Genomic DNA, 18,286 nt, shown 5'->3' with positions numbered 1-18,286 from the left:
GTGCTTCTAGCACAGTGTGGTCTGTACCTCGGCACTGATACTCAAACCAGACCTGTGCTAGAAACACCATAGCAGACAGGGAAACCCCAGGCAGGGAAGAGGAACTGCATGAGTTTTCAAAGATGGCCGGTGCTAGTATGAAAACTATTCGTATTGTGGACCCTTTTGCTTGTCAAGGCAAAATAGAGAGTGTCAGCGTAAGTGGACTGCTGTAATGGCATGTACAAGTGCATTTAGCACACCCCTGGAGATGGCATCTTGTATGATTAGGACACCTGTCATATACGCTTTGCAGTAGGTGTCTTTGGAGGGTTTGTACACTATTTCCCTGTGTTAAAATTCAGTAAAAACTAAGAGTGTACGGCCAAAATAGCAACAAATAATGAAAATATATAATTGCAATCCCCTCGCAATTTTACTGACACTTGACATTTAGGGTGTGGACGGACACCTGTCGTTTTCTAGCAGTACCCAGGCGTTTTAAGGCTATGTGATGTTAGAACTGGGCCTCGAGCAGCATATATCGATCGTAGAGTTGAGGAAGTGTCAGACTTACAAATCATTTGATGGTGAGTGAATTGGTTATGAATGTGCGACAGGATACCGGATAGCGATATTTTCGCAATTCACTCGCAGATTTACACAGGGTGGGCTTACACACTGTCTGGGTGGTGGCTAAATACTTGCGGTCATGTGAAAATTTGCAGATTAGCGATCAGGTGTGAATGAGGCCCAAACGACAGACTTGACTATAGGCACCTGTTCTTTTTTTTTTTTTTTGCTTCTTAATTTCTATTAATATAGATTCATTATTTTTTTTTTAGTGAAGTAATGAAAGATGAATATAATGAAACTGTTTACAAGAATACTGAAGTCAGTCTAAAATTTAACTTCTGCAACAGAACCATAGAAAAAGATCTGAAAACGTAAGTTCTGGAATCATCATAGCAACAGTGATCTGCAGTGGCGGTTCTTACCCTTTACGAGGAGGGGGGTTGCCGTAATGCGCCCCCCGCTGCCTTCGTGGCATTCAGAGTCCCCACACATTCCGGTCCGGTCCCCTGCTTGGGGCCAGCGCATGTGCAGTAAATTCATACATACCGCACATGCGCTGGCCCAAGCCTCCATGGGCTGCCTTTGGAGCATCCCCCAGGAGGCTTAATCGGATTCCCGGGTTTGGCACATGCGCAGTATGGTCCGCGGTACTTTGTATGCGCAAAACCCGTTTTAGGGGCTTCTGCGCATTTGCGCACATAGAGGCATCCCGGAGGGAAGGAACACCTCCCAATGGGACTGCCTTGAATGACTGACAGGTCAGACTTCCAATAGGAAGTCACTGCCAGTCACAGTGAAGCCAGTGCAGTCTCACAGACTGTATCTGGCTTCACTTTAGGCAGAGACAGTGGCGGATTTTACCTGGGGAGGATGCAGCCCTGCAGCCATAGGTAAAAACCGCCACTGGTGATCTGTCAATATGCTTCCTATTTCTGCTGTACATCACTTTTCTCCAACAAAATTAACTTGTATCTACAGCATGTGACTGTGTCACATCAAAATGTACCTTGAAATCAAGCAGGATGATATCGCTTCATGAAGCATGCCATATTAGCTTTTCATTTAGAAATCAGTGAGACCCTGTCTTCATTTCACCAATTTAATTCAATTGGTGAAATGAATTGGTATTCAATCGGTACTCTTTACCTAGAAGGGCGCCCATCGCGGGCATCACATGTACCAAAAAATCGCATGCGACCGACGCGATTACCGCGATTTGTCATAGGGAACAATGTTAAATGTCCCAATTGACCCGATTTTCCATAGGGAACAATGTTAAAAGGCCCACAGAGGCCAAATAGCCACCCTGAAGTGTGAAATGGCCCCCCCAATTGTTAACGCCACCCCACGATCAACGTCAACCCGAAGCGTGGCGTTCGCAGCGGTACACGTCCTACGACCTTTTCATACCCCCACTATCCACGTCGGCGTGGAGTTGAGAATAGAAAGTGTGGCGAGCCACCGAGCCCGAAGCATGGCGAGCGGACACCTGTGAAGCCCGCGAGGGGACGCGTATACCTGTGAAGGTGTCCGCGTCCCCTCGCGGGGCTTGCTGCGCTCGCCACGCTTCGGGCTCGCTACGCTCGCCACACTTTCTATTCTCAACTCCACGCCGGCGTGGATAGTGGGGGTATGAAAAGGTCGTAGGATGCGTGCCGCTCGCCACGCTTCAGGTTGACGTTGATCGTGGGGTGGCGTTAACAATTGGGGGGGCCATTTCACACTTCAGGGTGCCTATTTGGCCTCTGTGGGCCATTTAACATTGTTCCCTATGGAAAATCGGGTCAATTGGGACATTTAACATTGTTCCCTATGGGTAATCGCGTCGGTCGCATCGCATGCGATTTTTTTTTTGGTCGCATGCGATGCGACCGACGCAATTTTTTTCCTTTACGATGCCCAAGATCAAAATCGTGGGCGCCCTTCTAGGTAAAGAGTACCATTCAATCTTCTGCAGCCATCTCCTGACGGGGCTGCAGGGCCCTATTCAATGCTGTCTTCCCCGACATCATTGAACAGGGGATTTCGGCAGAACGGCCCGTTCTGCCGAGAACGGCCGGGGACTGACGAGCTCCCAACTGCAGCTTGCCTTTTTCCGGCCGCAGCTCGCAGCCACGCCCCCTTCTCATCCCTCTGCAGGTCTGCAGGTGGGACATTGAATCCTGCCTGCAAATTCTCGGTCGAGCAGACCGAGAAGGGGACAGGATCACTGCTATCGGGCCAGCTTGACAGCCGTGACCCAAGATTGAATACCCCACTTAAAGTTCTGTGAAAAATAGAATATAAAATAAGGTATTGCATGAATGTTGCACCATCCCTAAAAAAAAATGTTTCCTTATTTATATTTTAGTAAGGGACATTGTGACTGCCTTTACTCCATGAAAAGCATAGGCTCCATATAACATCCTAGCCACTTTCAACACTCAATGCCCTATTCTGACATATTCAGCTAGGTCTGGAGGGAGTCAGATGTGATTGGCTCACAGTTATTGGCTTGTTTTGTGCTGTTGCAGATACGAACATGTGATGCAAATGAACGTGGAATCCGAAATATATGAAATACATTCCAAGCTGCTGCGGGTGAGTGTCTGCTTATGTATAAAACTAGAGATTATTCAGAGTCCTGTCTCCATATTCATGTATAGAAATAGATGGAATGTACACTTGCTGAATATAAATTCACATTATACTCCTGACTTCCCATCATTAAATGTGAAGTATGTACTACTGCAGCAAGCTTTATTATAGTTTAATGTTAATGCTTATCGTACATTATTTATAGGTCTTAATTTAGCCTTTTCAAAGCTCTCCGTCTGTTTTCTTTACCCTTTGAGATGCACAAAATATCTGCTAAAAATGCCAGCGTCGCTCACATTTGTTATATACATTTAAATAAAGAGTGTTGTGTAAAAAAAGATTGTATTTCCTATATAAGGTAAACATTACAGGTCATCATGATTAGCCACTTCGTGGTATGGCCGGATATTTTCTGGGGTCAGCTGAGCCGCGGGCTGTCCTGGAACATTTCTGGGCATACCACCAGTAGGGAGGTGTGAGCCAGTGGTGCCTCCAGCTGTGCATCACTAGCGCACCACCTCTAGTGGCACTCTCCCATTGCTCTCTTCCCCATCTCCACGCTATGGTGATCTTACGCCGGAGCTTCCCTGCTGCTGCTTCCGACGCCATTCGCACTGCATCAGTGACCAGATGGCAGGCCCCACTCGGGAAGGTTCAGGGTGGCTCAGGGGCAATCAGGAGTTTGGGCGACTGCGTCCCAATGAGCTACTCCGAACCTCCCCGAGCACGGCCTGCCATCTGGTCACTGCTGCAGTGCGAATGGTGGTGGGGAGCTCCGTCGTAAGATCGCAGGAGGGCGGATGGAGGAGGGAATCAGGGGATTCAGTACTGAATCCCGGCGGTCGGGATCCCGGCGTTCAGAATCCCGACGCCGGAATCCCGACAGCCGAAATGCCGACAAGGGGGGGACGTGGATCGCCCCCCCTTGCGGGCTCGCTGCGCTCGCCACGCAGCGGGCCCGGTGCCTCGCTACGCTCGGAACACTAATTTATTCTCCCTCCAGGGGTGTCGTGGACACCCACGGAGGGAGAATATGTAGGTATTTCGGCAGTCGGGATTCCGAACGCCGGGATCCCGACCGCCGGGATATTAACTGCATCCCGAATCAGGACTGGCTGCTGTTCTTGAGGGGTGAGTATTGCTGGGGCAGGACAAAGCTTCCCTGGTAGGTTTGTTGTGCCCTAGCAAATCCCACCACTCAAAGGGCTAATAAAAATGTTTGCTTGCCAATTTTCACACCAATTGTGACAAATTCACTTGGCACTCAAAGGGTAAATATGTAATATATTAGATCTATATTTCCTTTTGTGATCTCACTCAATAATGTTACGGAAGCTCTCTAGGGTGAAAATCTGACCTTTGAATTTTCTTTAACTTTATTGATCTTTGCCAACAGTCTAATAAACATGCAAATTTGCACTGGTCAGTTCTGATATTTTTTACATCATGTCTTAATTGCAATCCAATAGATTATAATAGCTGCAATAGCCGCTTTATGATGAAGAGATCTGACACATGACTTTTTTTGTCTTTTTCTTCTCTGTATGACCAACAACATTTTTTGTTCGATGGAAATTTTTCTGTGCTGTCGCGTCCTTTTTTTATGTACCTTTCCCTGTCTCCAATAGTGTCTTCTGAAGCCCCGTACACACGGGGGAGATATATTGCTCAGCAATATATGAAAGAAAATGGAGTTTTTCTGTTAGGTCATCCTAGAGAATTAATATCTAAAAGTATGATTCTATGCGCAGGAGGGAGAGCAGCTGATTTACCAATCCAGTATTACCACCTGAAAGTCCATATACAATACAGAATAGTGGTAATATGCGCTCTACTGAGAATGGAACTTGTATATGACAATTATAGAGAGTTACCTGATAGCCACCTTTTCATGATCCTTTATGAATGATCTAGTGATCAATACCCCAGGGAAACTGTGGGACACCTGTTCAGACAACTTTGCAGTAGCTACCCCATCACAACTGGATTGTAAACCCTCTACAACCATGTCTGACTGCTGCTATACATTTATTATTTTTATTATTATATTTGTCACCCAAGAAAAAAAAAAAATCCCGTTTAGGCCTGGTTAGTGTCACTGGGGACTTGCTTCAACGGGGCTTTATAAAATCCCTACAGGACACACTTTTAAGTGCACGATTTTCAGAGTACTAGTATTTTCTGTCTCCTGGCTTACTTTTTATGATGACCTTCAGAATGGATGTGGCTTCAGCTCTGTGATGCTAAAGATCGTGGCACAGTTCACCCTTTTCCGGTAGTTCCTGCTGTCTTTTTTTTTTTTTTTTTTAGTTAAGAGCCATTCTTCAGAGAATAACTCATGGGGTATCTCCTCACTTCATTGCCTTCAATGAGGATTTGATTCTTTGTAGTCCTTTCTACACAGAATTAAAAACACGTAGATGATGAATGTCGCTACTGGTCTGAGTATGCTTACAATGCTCATTTTGAGTGAAAAAGACACCCCCCCAAATCGTCTGGGACCTTGTGCAGCAGGAGGGGCTATTTGGCAAGACGGAAGCCACTGTAATAACAGCACATCTGTAGTTCCAGTTGTTTGTATTCACTATTTGAAAATGAAGTGCATTGCCCAGAGGAGGGGATAAATTGCAGAATGGAAATAAGAAATCATATTTAAGTGTGTGTGTGTGTAATATATTTGCTTGTATTTTTTGCGCATAAGGTTTAAAATAGGATTTTTATTTCCGTTCTGCACGTCATCCCCTCCTGCAGCCAATGCATTTAATTTTCATATATATTTACTTTATTTTAACATATATTGAGTGTATCTTAACTTTTATTACAGCTTTCTAGCTCCCAGCAAAATCTAGAAACCTCACTGCGGGACATTAAGAATGAATTGTCTCCTGTAGGTCTCCTGACTGACTCCTGGAGCAATGTTGAAGGCACGCATCCAAGTGACAGAAAGTAAATAAGTTAATAACTTGCAGCTTTTCTTGGTGGAGAAAACACATTCAGCTTATAATATTTATGCCTCTGTCTCCTGCAGTGTGGAGAAATTACAAGTGTTGCTCAGCTTGCTAATGGAAATCAGCTGTCAGTTTAAAAAGGACAAAGCACAACGCAGTGAGTGAGCTCCCTCAGTCTTTTTCTTTACATCCACGAACTGTAGTTTTAGGGGGGTTTTCAATGGTAGTCATGCTCCTGCAGCCATCTCCCAACGGGGGAGATGGCTGCTGGGCCCTATTCAATGCTGTCTTCCCCGACAGCATTGAACAGTGGTTCTCGGCAGAACGAGCCCGACATCACAAGCTGTCGGGCTCGTTCTGCCGAGAAAAGCTGGAAATAGGCGAGCTCCCAGCCGGAGCTCATCTATTTCCGTCCTCAGCTCGCGGCCACGCCCCCTTCTCGCCGCTCGGCGGCTGGGACATTGAATCCCGACTGCTGAGCTCCAGGCGAGCAAATCGAGAACGGGACAGGGGCACACGCTAGCTCGACAGCTGTGCCCCTGACATTGAATACCTCCCTTATAATCTTTACACATACACACACTTTGGGCGGTATTCAATGAGCCTGATTCGCCATGTTTTTATGGCGAATTTGTGCTGTTTGGCGAATTTTTGACTAAACCGGTGAATCACCCTATTCAATGACCACATGGCGAATACATTTGAAGGTTTTTTTCTTCATGATTCACCGAGTAGCAATCGCTATCTTTTTATGGAGAAGTGGAATGTGAACTTTTAAAATAAAGTGTTTTGTTTTTTACATTTGGTGTCAAAAAATCAGGAATTTTATTCTGAGGAGGGGCATGCTACTTTTATTCATGTGCTGTAAGCACATGAATATATATTTAATTTTAAAAAATATATATATATATATATATATTTTTTTTACACAGCAGCCAGCAGGGGGTGCCGGAGCCGAGCCGCTCATTACATATTCATATATTCACTGAACCCGATCATTACGATCGGGTGTAGTGAATATAGGTCCCCTGCTGGCACCCCCGGGGGGCAGCCTGTGCTGCCTGGCACCCGGGGAGCCCACCTCCCCCCCCACAAACGTTCTGGGGCAGGCAGAGAGACTTCCATCTCTCTGCCTGCCACCGTCCTCGGGCTCCCTGCGGCGTCGCCGCAGGAGCTCATATTCGCTGGTCAGGGGCTCGCTGCCCCTGACTCGTTGAATACCGGAGCCGGTGAGGCTCCGGAACGTGGCGAATGTGCAGCGAATCCAAAAAAGGATTCGCTGCACCTCGCAGGTATTCTCATTGAATACCGCCCTTTGACGATGGTACATTGGGAGAAATCCATTATGACCTATTGATTAAACAAAGGAATATACAGTTAGAATAGTTTGTAAATTAGATGAGTTACTTGAGGGAGCAGTCATCACCAATGGAATTCAAACTCTTTTCTTTTTTTTTTATACATTTACATTCAGATTCTGTGAATTCTTCAGATTTTGCAGTGTTTTCCAGATCTTTTTCAGTAAAAACAAATCTACCAATCTTGTAAATCTCATTTTACTAGAAATGGTCTGCTGCTGATTGTTACGATACTCTGGTGATCTCCAGCCCAGATTGATCATCGAAAATCAACATGTTGAAAAACTTAATTTAGCAATTTTAATCACATTTTGATTAATTTACTGCAGATGAATTTGGGTCTTAAGGGCCCCATACTTCAGGTGGCCAATTCCCTAATCCACTGATCAACGGATCAGCGATCCATCAAGGAAATACGGAAATTCTATGTTAAACTTTCCTCCTTGACTCATCAATATTTTTTTTTTAAATAATCCTGATTCCCCGGCCAAAGCATTGTCAGATTGGATAATCCATCACAGATATATAGGGGGCCTTTTTACGTACAAGGAGTCAGGAGCTATAAATATCACAAGTGATTTGGGATGCTGAGTCAGGAAACTAGTTTGATTGTTGTTACCAATGTGAGGTTAAATTAACAGAATCTTGTGGGAGATTTGTTTGTCCTGCCCCTAAATAAACACATCTGAACTTTATAGAAGGTTAAACTTGGTTGAGTTGTGCATTTTTCAGTCTCCCTGTTATTTTAGGATTCTTTTTAATATTTATATGATCAAATTTATGCATGTTTATCATTTGTAGGGCTTTTGTACAACGAAGAACAAATACACAAGTTTGACAAGTAAGTGGTTAGATATGTATATATTAAACAAGCCATCTTTGTTATAAGTATATTGGCACATGCCACATGGTTTAATTTACTGACTGCAAAATCGGAGTCCAAAATGTTCCCGAATTACCATGAAATGTTACCGGGTATATAGAGTCCTATCTGGAAACAATAGGGCAGATTCAGTTAGCTGCGGGTTGTTCCTTAAAGGGCAGAAATACTCATTCACCACACATCTGAGGGTTTGCTGGCTTTAAGAGAGAGCGTGTCTTGGCAAAAGTCATAGACCAGTCTATTGCGGATTTAGCTTATCCTGTAGATTGGCAGTTTCCAGTCCACCCTCTGTTCAGCTGTTGCTAGCTATTAGGCCACATGTGAATCGGTATGGTAGAATTTAAGTGGGCCATAAAATTGAGAAAGGAGTCTGTTTAGTTTGCAGTTCTATAGACAAACTGGTTTCTTCTGTGGCAATGCAGTCTTAAAAGTTTCGGCTGGAAGTTTTCGGCTTTCCAGGTGATGACATTTTTAGAAAACTCTTCTCAGGAGGAAGAGGATTTAATTCAGCACTGAAGTGAAAATTCAGAATGGGATCAGTTTTGCCAGATTTATTTTCCTGCATTTTTACACTTTAAGGCTGTCCTGGGAGAGGCCTGCAGAAAGATTGATAAAAAGTTAAAGGGTCTAGGCTTTAAGTTCATGTATTCTTTCTTGGAGATGTGTACACATTTGTGGTAGGGGTTCCTTATGGAAGATACTTCTGTTACTAGACTAGCAAAAACTGCAGTCATAAAAACTTCAATGTTAAAGTTATTTGCACTTGGAGGGAATGCTCTGCAGCCAGCCCTGGCTGTGATTTATGCAAACAAGGCCATGGATACTTGGGGCGATTAGTTAAAAATGTTTCCCCTGCTCCATCCTCTAGCAGACGCCCTATAGAAGGGGTAATGTCAGTGGTAGACATTCAGAAACTAAGTTACATTAGGAGATAAATCTGTAGCGTAATGCTCTGAAGACTATTTCCTGCATGCTGGTATGAAAGGGCTCGCCTGCTTCAATTGGGACATCTGATTCAGATCAACCTCTAATGTTTGGGTCAGAGGTATGGTGGATTTTGCAGGTACTTGACAACACAGATCTTTTTCTACTCCTCTGCCAAAAAACTCAGACCCACTGCTGGCCTCCGGAGTTATTCTTTTGGTGTCACAGCATCACGAAGAGTTATTTTACCTTTAAGCTGCCCATACATCCACAGATTGATTGTCAGATTGGGCTGGTTGGACAAAAACCTGGTAATATCTGAGTGACCGTTTTTGGCAGTTTTCCAGCATTTCAAACTAATGGTCAACTCTAATTTGCTCTCATCCATTACCTGGATTTTGTTCCAACCAGCCCAATCTGACAGGCGATCTGTAGATGTATGGCCAGCTTTACCTTTTTCTGGTTCAAAAAAAACGGATGACTCGTCTTGCCTAATGTTCAAATGCAGGACAAAAAGTGCTTGATGATCAGGTGCGAATAACACAAAAGCTGCTTATCAACTATTAAGGTGACATTCAAAAACCACCTGGTGTGAGCAATATACAAAAAAGATGAAATAGTCGAATTAGCGCTGATGTTGTTCCCATATAAATAGAGTCAGTGTGATAAATCACAAATAAGTTCAAAATCATGTCACCAATAGGGTCCAAGATGAATGGGAATCCTATTTTGTATGGATCCTCAATTAACCACGTCCTCTCAGCAGTGGAGTGCAGCATGAAATGACACAACAAGAAAGAAGATATAGTGCATAACTTTTTAAACAGTGAGTTTAATAGAGATGTGCACTTACAATTTGATGAGCATAATAAAAGCATGGGTTAATAATCGCTCAAGGCAAAGCTGTGGTCCAAAGAAAGGGTCCAGGGTGCAAAGTCCCACCAGGTCCGGATACTGGCAGAGGCTGGAGCCTTGGATGTCCACACAACAAAGTCCTTGGGTGAAATAATTAGGCTAAACACGCCAAATGCATTTCGGATCGAGTGGTCCTTCCTCAGTAGCATCTGACGCTACTGAGGAAGGACCACTTGGTCCGAAATGCATTTGGTCTGTTTTCAAGTGGTTTTGAGTTTCCAGATCGGGAGACCGATAGTTCCAGATCCCATCAGTGTACATTCTATGAGGGCTGTGAGAGAATACGGGCAGTCCACTTATGGGCACAAAGTTTTTTTTTTTTTTTGCATGACATTGCCAGAGTGTACACACCATTAGGGCTATTTCACGCACTCTGGCTCCTGCCGGGCGGCGAAACCGCGCACAACGAAAAGCCGTGCCCCACACAGTAGTTAATAATGGACACAATTGTGTCCATTCACATGGGACGGCCACGGCCCGGTTGCAGTCAGATCCCATCACTGGAAGGCACAGCTGCTGGGCTGTGGCCATCCCCACCATTATAAACTCCTGAGTGCAGCATGGCTTCTTGGCCGTGCGGGGTTTAGCCGCCCGGCAGGAGCCGGAGCGTGTGAAATAGCCCTAAGGCTTGCTTTTGGAGTCATAAAAAGGGATTTGCAGGTGGAGATGGGAGGGTTTAAGAGGGAGTTGATTTTCAGCTTCAATACAATGACCTATTTAGCTCCTATTCAGCATTCTCACCTAAACCCATTGTTGTGAAACAAGGAAACAAAGAAAGGATTTTGTCAGAAAGAGTTAACTAGAATAAGGCCCTGTGTGCTGAGCGACAGAGGAGCAGAATGGCCCGACCTAGCATAGCTAGGTCGCCCTACACACATCGGCATGTGTGTAGGGCCCATTAGACATTTATATGACAAACCTGATGAGGCAGTGTTTTTAAATTTGAAGAACTGTACCTATTTTGTAATAGTATCTATCTATCTACAGCTGTGTCCATGTACCTATCTGTCCTCCAGTTGTGTAATAAATAACGTTTGAGCTCTGTGTGACTGACTCTGTAGCGTTGGGTGTCTCTTTTTTTTGCAACTGTTTCCATTACATCGTGTCTTATTTGAAAAACAGATATCTGTGTAAGAAATGGAATGTTTCCTGAAAAACAGTGTATCGTAGCATTTTGTATGCAGATACAGCTGCACTCACACACTGAATATAGATATGCCACATATCAATGTAATCAGAAGCTGCATGTGCATCCTGTGTTCTCCGTTTGGCAAATAAGATGCTATTTAAAAGGAAAATTGACTTCGTACTCGTGTGTCGGCAAATATATATTTGATTTTTTTTGTCTTCAGCACTGGTTTCAGTGTTACAGTATAGTATTGTTCTCTTTGTTTCTGTACAGGCAAAAACTGTGCATCCATGCCACAAAAGCCTTCACATTTTACAAGGATGAATGTGTCGGCAAGTATGAAGCGTTCCGGAGCACGGCCCAGGACTGGATGAGGCAAGTGTAGCTGATCACATTGTTGCTGTCTCACTGGAACGTTTTGATGGTTCTATCAACTTATTTTACCCTTTATCTCTAGAAAGATGATTCTCTTAAGGAAACAGCTGTTTACTCTCAAAAGCCAGAGTTTTGATATTGCAGAAGAAGTGTCCAAATGTCAGCATTACATTAATGAGGTACATCCATGTTATGATTATTATACTGTTTTTTTTGTCTTCTATCTTTTGTATAGCCTGCTATGAAGCAAAAGCATGTGTTTTTATCCTTATCTGTATTTTTTCTTGATACTATTATATAATTACAGTATCAAGAAACCATTGCACAGAAAATGTTTGCTAATTCTGGGGGAATAAAACCAGCAGTGAACACAATCTACTCAAGTCCCAACACCTTAGTGGAAATGACGCTCGGGTAAGTGTTGGACTCTTAATAAAAGGTAATGTTCCAGTGTATATGGCTGTAAAAATCACCCTTGGTTGTTGGTGGGGTGAAGCTTCCTAATAAAAGGATAAATGGGATAAAGTTCATCTGCGTTAACAAGGTTGTAAAACACATTTCATTAGTCACTTTTTTATGTAAAATAAATAAATTGTTCTACACACTACATTAATGACTTATTCCTATCTGTTCAATATAGTATATCCGATTCCTACTGTATATTCTGTAACAGGTTGTCGCCTGAACCCTGCTTCTTGCTCTATCATTGTACTAACTATCATTATTGGTTTGATTCTTTAGTATCATTGGCCTGAATCTCTGCAATGACTAGGTTTGCTATTTTGCCAATTTAGGACATGGACTGCTGCTACTGGCACATTGGGCAGTCCATTGTGGGAACTTAACCTGACAACCATGGCCCATCTGTGCATAACTCTAGAGTTGTCCTAGAATTACAATGTTTTAACATGTTCTCTTTTCACCTGTGTTAGATGGGGAGCTAAAATGTTGGCTTTGTAGCTTTGTTTTTAACACTTGATATCCTTTTTTTTTTTTTTTTTTTACAGAATGAGGAAACTGAAAGAAGAGATGGAGGGGGTTGTCAAAGAGTTGGCAGAAAATAATCATATCCTCGAAAGGTAACCACATATATAGTCCTGACCATAGTCCCAGTAGGTGCATACATACTTACAGATGTTTACTTATACTTGCTGCCTATCATGGCGTTACCGCAATATATATCTCAGTATAGCGCAGCCCTGATAACCCTTTTGCTGGCTCCATCTATTAACGTGCAGTGGCTACGTCTATTATCTCCTTCCGCTTGTTGTGTACTGGTGGTAGCATGTCCCCATGGTGTGACTTATAACCGGTGCTACAAAGGCTTTTGCAGGCAAAGACTGAAAGGGACATGTATGCAATCATACTTACGACCATCGATTCATGATTGCTAAAACCATTGAAATAAAATGATTGTCCAGATTATACAGAATTGGCATAATGGACTGGAAAGGGGTGTGATTACAGAATAAAAACAATATACATGGAAGGGGTCAGGGGAACTAGAGAAATTGCATCACCATTTTCTAGATTAGTGCTGATTGCCGAATACATTACATGTCACTCCCCATCGTGAGTTTGAGATGAAGAAAAGATTGTGCATGTAATGTTGCTGCTACAGTAACAACATTGCAAGGTGTAAGAAAAAAGAAAAAGGACCAAAGATTTGGCTGCAGCGGTGAGATCCCTTTTCCCATATGCCATTGGTTCAGGAAATGCGCGAGAACAGTCCTGATGACTTCCGGTATTTCCTGCTTATGGATAACCTATCCTTCCAGTAGCTTTTCCGGTAGGTCACATTATGGAGGAGGACACTTCTGCTGAGCAGACTATAGTGGCTACACTACACTATATTGCTCCTGGAAGTACACTGGCTGATCTGCAGTACAGATCAGCTTATATCCTCTCCGGCCCTGGTCATTATCATGTTTGAGACCAGTGAGGCCATGCTGAAGTTCTGCAATAGTATTATTACACACTACATATAGGTTCTAAAGGAAGGTGTACATGCTGGCTAGCTGAGGGAATGTTAGCAATTTAAAAACAAAAATTTTATTAAATATCACTATATAGGCCAAATACAGTAATGGCAAATGATAAATATTTATATCAACAGGGAGGAAAGTTTACACGAGTACATACTGTAGCAAGCCGCCTGGTTTAATATTGCACACCCACAGAGGCACCAGTGCTGCTGGTGTAGAATCACAAGACTAGTCAAAAGGTGTGTACTGTACATACTGCACATTTGGTCTCATCTGCCCCTTGTGAAGATGATGTCCTTTGATTTGACATTTTATCTTCCTACAAAGAAAGTTTGAAGGTGTGTACACACTCTTGAGATACTGAAAAAAAAGATCAAAAGAACTGCTCGACAATTGTATAGATGTGTAATTAGCTCACATGTTCGCCAATGTACCGACACCATTTTGGGTTATCAATATACATAATGCTCTTTTTAAAAGATGGAGACGGCAGTGCCAACTTCTGTATTAGATATGTTGGTTTATTATTGTGTGATACCTGGGCCCAAATGTAATAGGGTGTGAGAATCAGAAAGTGAGAGAGTTTGGGAGAGTTTTTCCATTTGTTTAAAGCGGCAATCCTTTACATGGCAAAATCAACCTGTTTTTTTTCAGTGTACATTATTGCCACTTTAAACAAATGGGAAAAGTAACAATATCTATCACTTTCTGCTTCTCATGCCCTATTCTATCTGGCCCCTGGTGTGAGACCTCAGTTTTACACTTTTTGTAAGTCTGCTACAATGTGAAACTACATGTAAGTCATTAAAGAGTATGGATCAAAGGGTCGACAGTCAGGTGGGCCGATGCCTGCATGGGGATGGCGGCTGAAGTCACATGATGTCAGCACCCGCCCCCTTTTTTTGGCAGATAGCGGCTGTAATAAAAGTCAGTATAGACTTTTATTACTGAATGCAGGAGAAATCATTCGATGGTGAGTGACCATCGAGTGATTTCTCCTGCTAGCAGCTGCATGCGAGGGGATGTGTTAGCGAACACATCCCCTCACATTCTAGCAAAGGGCTTCGGGCAGCCGTTCGGCAGGGCAGTGTTAAGATGCTCACTAGGCAGCGTATATATGCTGCCCAGCGATTCATCCCCAGTCAGGCCCTTTATACACATTGTGATTGTTTGCAGCATTAGTAGGGAATTTAGTAGTAGAATCCTTCATTCATTTACAGAGGGCAATTGCAGTACTTTTTAGTACAAAGAATAGATGCACTTTATTAAAATGTATATGATCTATAAAATGTATATTCTTTATAAAATTAACAAAACAATTTAAATTGATAAAAGATGTATATAATCTATAGTATAGAGATAGATGCACTTCTCCCTGTGCTAGAAGAACAGAGTAATGGGTGAGGTCTCAGCGGAGGACCACAATATTTGCTGGTTAGTGAAGGTGAGTGCTAAATTGTGAACGTCCCCTTTTTAGTTTCACCACCACATCAAATAATTGCAATTAATAATCAAAAATAATATATGACTGGTAAAACATTTGTCAGTGCGTTATTCAAACAGGTAGTTTTATGAAGCATCATTCTTACTTTGATCATTGTTCTCCTGAGTATATTCTGTGTACCTTAAATTATTGTTGTATAATGAGGTTGTAATAAAATATAATTTTCATTGTTAGACTTTTTAATACAGTACTGTAATATGTAAATTAATAGTTTTTTGACTGTCTTGCATAGGTTCGGGGCTCTGACCATGGATGGTGGCTTCAGGAACGTGGACTGCATATAGTGATCAACTGAAATTGCTCATCTACCCACAAGTGGGACTTCCATTGGACCTCAAACCCTTGCCTGCTTCCTTACCCATACTTTCAGTGCCAGAGATCTATGTGTATATATATTGTACTATATTGTGAATATATTGAAATAGTCAAGTTTATTCTTTTGATTATGTTACAATTGCTGTTTAACAGATTTGTATCACTTTACTGTACTCAGAGCACTGTAACTTTCAGTTGATTTATGTACAGGAGATTTATAAACGTAACATCTAAAGTAAAAGAACGTTTGAATCAGTAACAATTATATTTTAATTCTAATCCTCCATCTTCATGTTTTCCTTCAGTATGGGATTTTCGAAGAAAACTAACAGAATTAAATGGACTCCGTTAAGCAGGGAACTTGCAAAAAGATATATTAATCCTGCACATTCCTTTGAGCAAAATTAAAAAAAATAATAATTTTTTTTTAATTGTAGCTTTTAAAGCCATATATTGTACAATCACCCAAAGGAGATATATATTCATTAGGCAATTTATGACCTGATGTCCGTTTCCAATTAAAGTAAACCTTCAAGAGTTCCAACCATAACCCTTTTGAGTGCCAAGTGAATTTGGCAAAGTAAGTGTGAAATTGGCAAGCAAAAATTGTTATTCATCATAATGACCTGTAATGTTTACCTTTTTATACAGGATATATAATTTTTACATTTTTTTTACACATTTTTTATTTGAGTATATATAACAAATGTGAGCGACACTGGCATTTTTTAGCAAAATATTTTGAACTTCTCTAACAAATGTTGGCATTCAAAGGGTTAATACATACCTATTACATACATAAAAAAAAGGATTGTATAAAGTATAGCAGTGGCCCCATGATTTTTATGTATTGGGGGAACTTTATTAGATTTATTTGATGTAATATATTTGAAACTACTGAATAGTTCACAAATTACATCCGAAAAAAGCACCAAGGGCAATAAAATTGCTACTAAATTCTATTGCATTTTAAAGTGTATTACTATTTACATAGATTAGGGTGCTCTACTGAAAGGGTCTGCAGCACATTCACCAGCAATGCTGATCAGCAAGTAACGCCATCGCTTGGCGAATTCATGCTTGGTGGTGTCTGCCCCTAGCCAGGTTTTCAAGATTGGATGGATACATTGACCCATTGAAATGAGATCTGTGGGTGATGTCACACACAAGCAAGGGAATATTTATTCGAAACATTCTGAGGGACATTAATGTTCTGAATATTGGTGCAATTACATCAATTAAAAAAAAAGGTATTCTTGCTTTTTAAATTCCTTAGAGAAACGTATTCAATTCTAGCATCAGCTAACTTTTAACCTTGAGTAAATCAATTTAAATATCTGACATTGGTTTCCGAAAGGACACATTCGCAAGGTAATGGCTTCTGTGAAATGATGCGTGAGTTCTAAGGCTATATAAGAAAAATTATTTATTAAAGCGAGTAAAGAACCATAAATGTCATGGACCTTTAAATTCATGTTTTACCATATAGTAGATTTGAAAAGTTGGTTATCTTATTATAATTATATATATATTTTTTTTGTACTGAACAACCTATTTGTAAAAAATACTTAATAGTGTTGTATAACAATGATTAACTAGAGAAGAGCAACACAAATTACATGTTATCACAAGTTTCTGATACATCAAAAAGTATTATACTCAACTAGTTAAAAGCCTGTCAGAATGACCGCTTCTGCAATGTACTTTTGACTTTGAGCTTAACAGTTTTTAGTCCACAAATTCTCCACCCCACTCCCAGTCCCTATCTGCTCCTACATCCAATCTGTCTGCATAGCTCCCTCTCACCATATACAGCAAGTTTGAAACAGATCAGTGTCCCTGCAAAAATTGCTTTCACTTTCTGTTATGTCATCTTTTAGCACACAAGTCATATGGTCCATCAAGTGGCCTCTAGAGGTCAGTAGCGGTACTTTACCTCATAGAGTTGCGTAGTAGTTATCCTTCTATAAATATATTACTAAAAGGCGATACAGTGTGTGTGCATGTGTATATATGTATGTGTGTATATGTATGTGTGTGTATGTATGTATGTATGTATATATGTGTATATATATATATATATATATATATATATATATATATATATATATAAAATTATAAACAGAATAGAGGTGTGCTACAGTTTTTATCACCAATGCCCACTTATCAGATGTTATTTAGAAAAGATAAGTCAAATAAATAAAAACAAGTATACATTTATTCAATGTTACAACATATATGTTCTCTTCAGCAAAGCATTTCCATTTGTCTTAAGATGTACCGGAAACAGACAATCCGCAGACCAATGCATTTCGCCCTTCATGGATTCATCAGGGGCAATAAGTATGTCTATATAAATGGTGAGAGTATGCTGTTAAATACATAATTTATTGAATATTAAAATAGGGGGTGTTTTTTTTTGGGGGGGGAGAGATAAATAGAAAGATAAAAAGTATAACGGTTATTAAATAAAAAAAAAGTATGACAATGGTTTAAAAGAGGAGGAGGAGGAGGAGTATGGTGGTCCAGTAGGAGGAGATAGTGGATGAAACTCAAGATGGTGAGGTACTCTACATACCTAATGTTTGTATATCCTTTATTTGGTGCTGTAATATACTGTTATTCCTGAAATTGATGCAGTGGCATGCTGCAATAGAAAAGGATTTTTATAATGGGTGTTTTACGGTCACCTAAAAGTGGAATAACCAATTGATATAAATAACTATGGTGTCGTTTTCACATAAACAAGCTAATATGATTTCTCATATTTTATTTTACTACGGATGGGGACATATCAATACACCAGCACATCAATACA

At 41.3% G+C, this 18,286-nt stretch overlaps 1 protein-coding gene across 1 annotated transcript in view; it reads left to right on the top strand.

The window, feature by feature from the left end:
- TBK1 (TANK binding kinase 1) overlaps positions 1-16,134 on the top strand; it is a 56,385-nt gene extending 40,251 nt beyond the window's left edge. The window contains exons 12-21 of the mRNA XM_083182471.1: positions 825-926; positions 3,069-3,135; positions 5,957-6,078; positions 6,161-6,237; positions 8,240-8,279; positions 11,563-11,664; positions 11,747-11,843; positions 11,972-12,078; positions 12,672-12,743; positions 15,386-16,134. Coding sequence (XP_083038597.1) covers positions 825-926; positions 3,069-3,135; positions 5,957-6,078; positions 6,161-6,237; positions 8,240-8,279; positions 11,563-11,664; positions 11,747-11,843; positions 11,972-12,078; positions 12,672-12,743; positions 15,386-15,437 — 838 coding nt within the window. The 3' untranslated portion in view covers positions 15,438-16,134. The remainder of the gene's footprint in view (positions 1-824; positions 927-3,068; positions 3,136-5,956; positions 6,079-6,160; positions 6,238-8,239; positions 8,280-11,562; positions 11,665-11,746; positions 11,844-11,971; positions 12,079-12,671; positions 12,744-15,385) is intronic.
- Positions 16,135-18,286: the final 2,152 nt, after the last annotated feature.

This window comes from Crinia signifera, chromosome 4 (assembly GCF_055691185.1).
Source record: "Crinia signifera chromosome 4, ASM5569118v1, whole genome shotgun sequence".
Taxonomy (NCBI): domain Eukaryota; kingdom Metazoa; phylum Chordata; class Amphibia; order Anura; family Myobatrachidae; genus Crinia; species Crinia signifera.
This window is presented reverse-complemented; position numbering and strand designations above follow the sequence as displayed.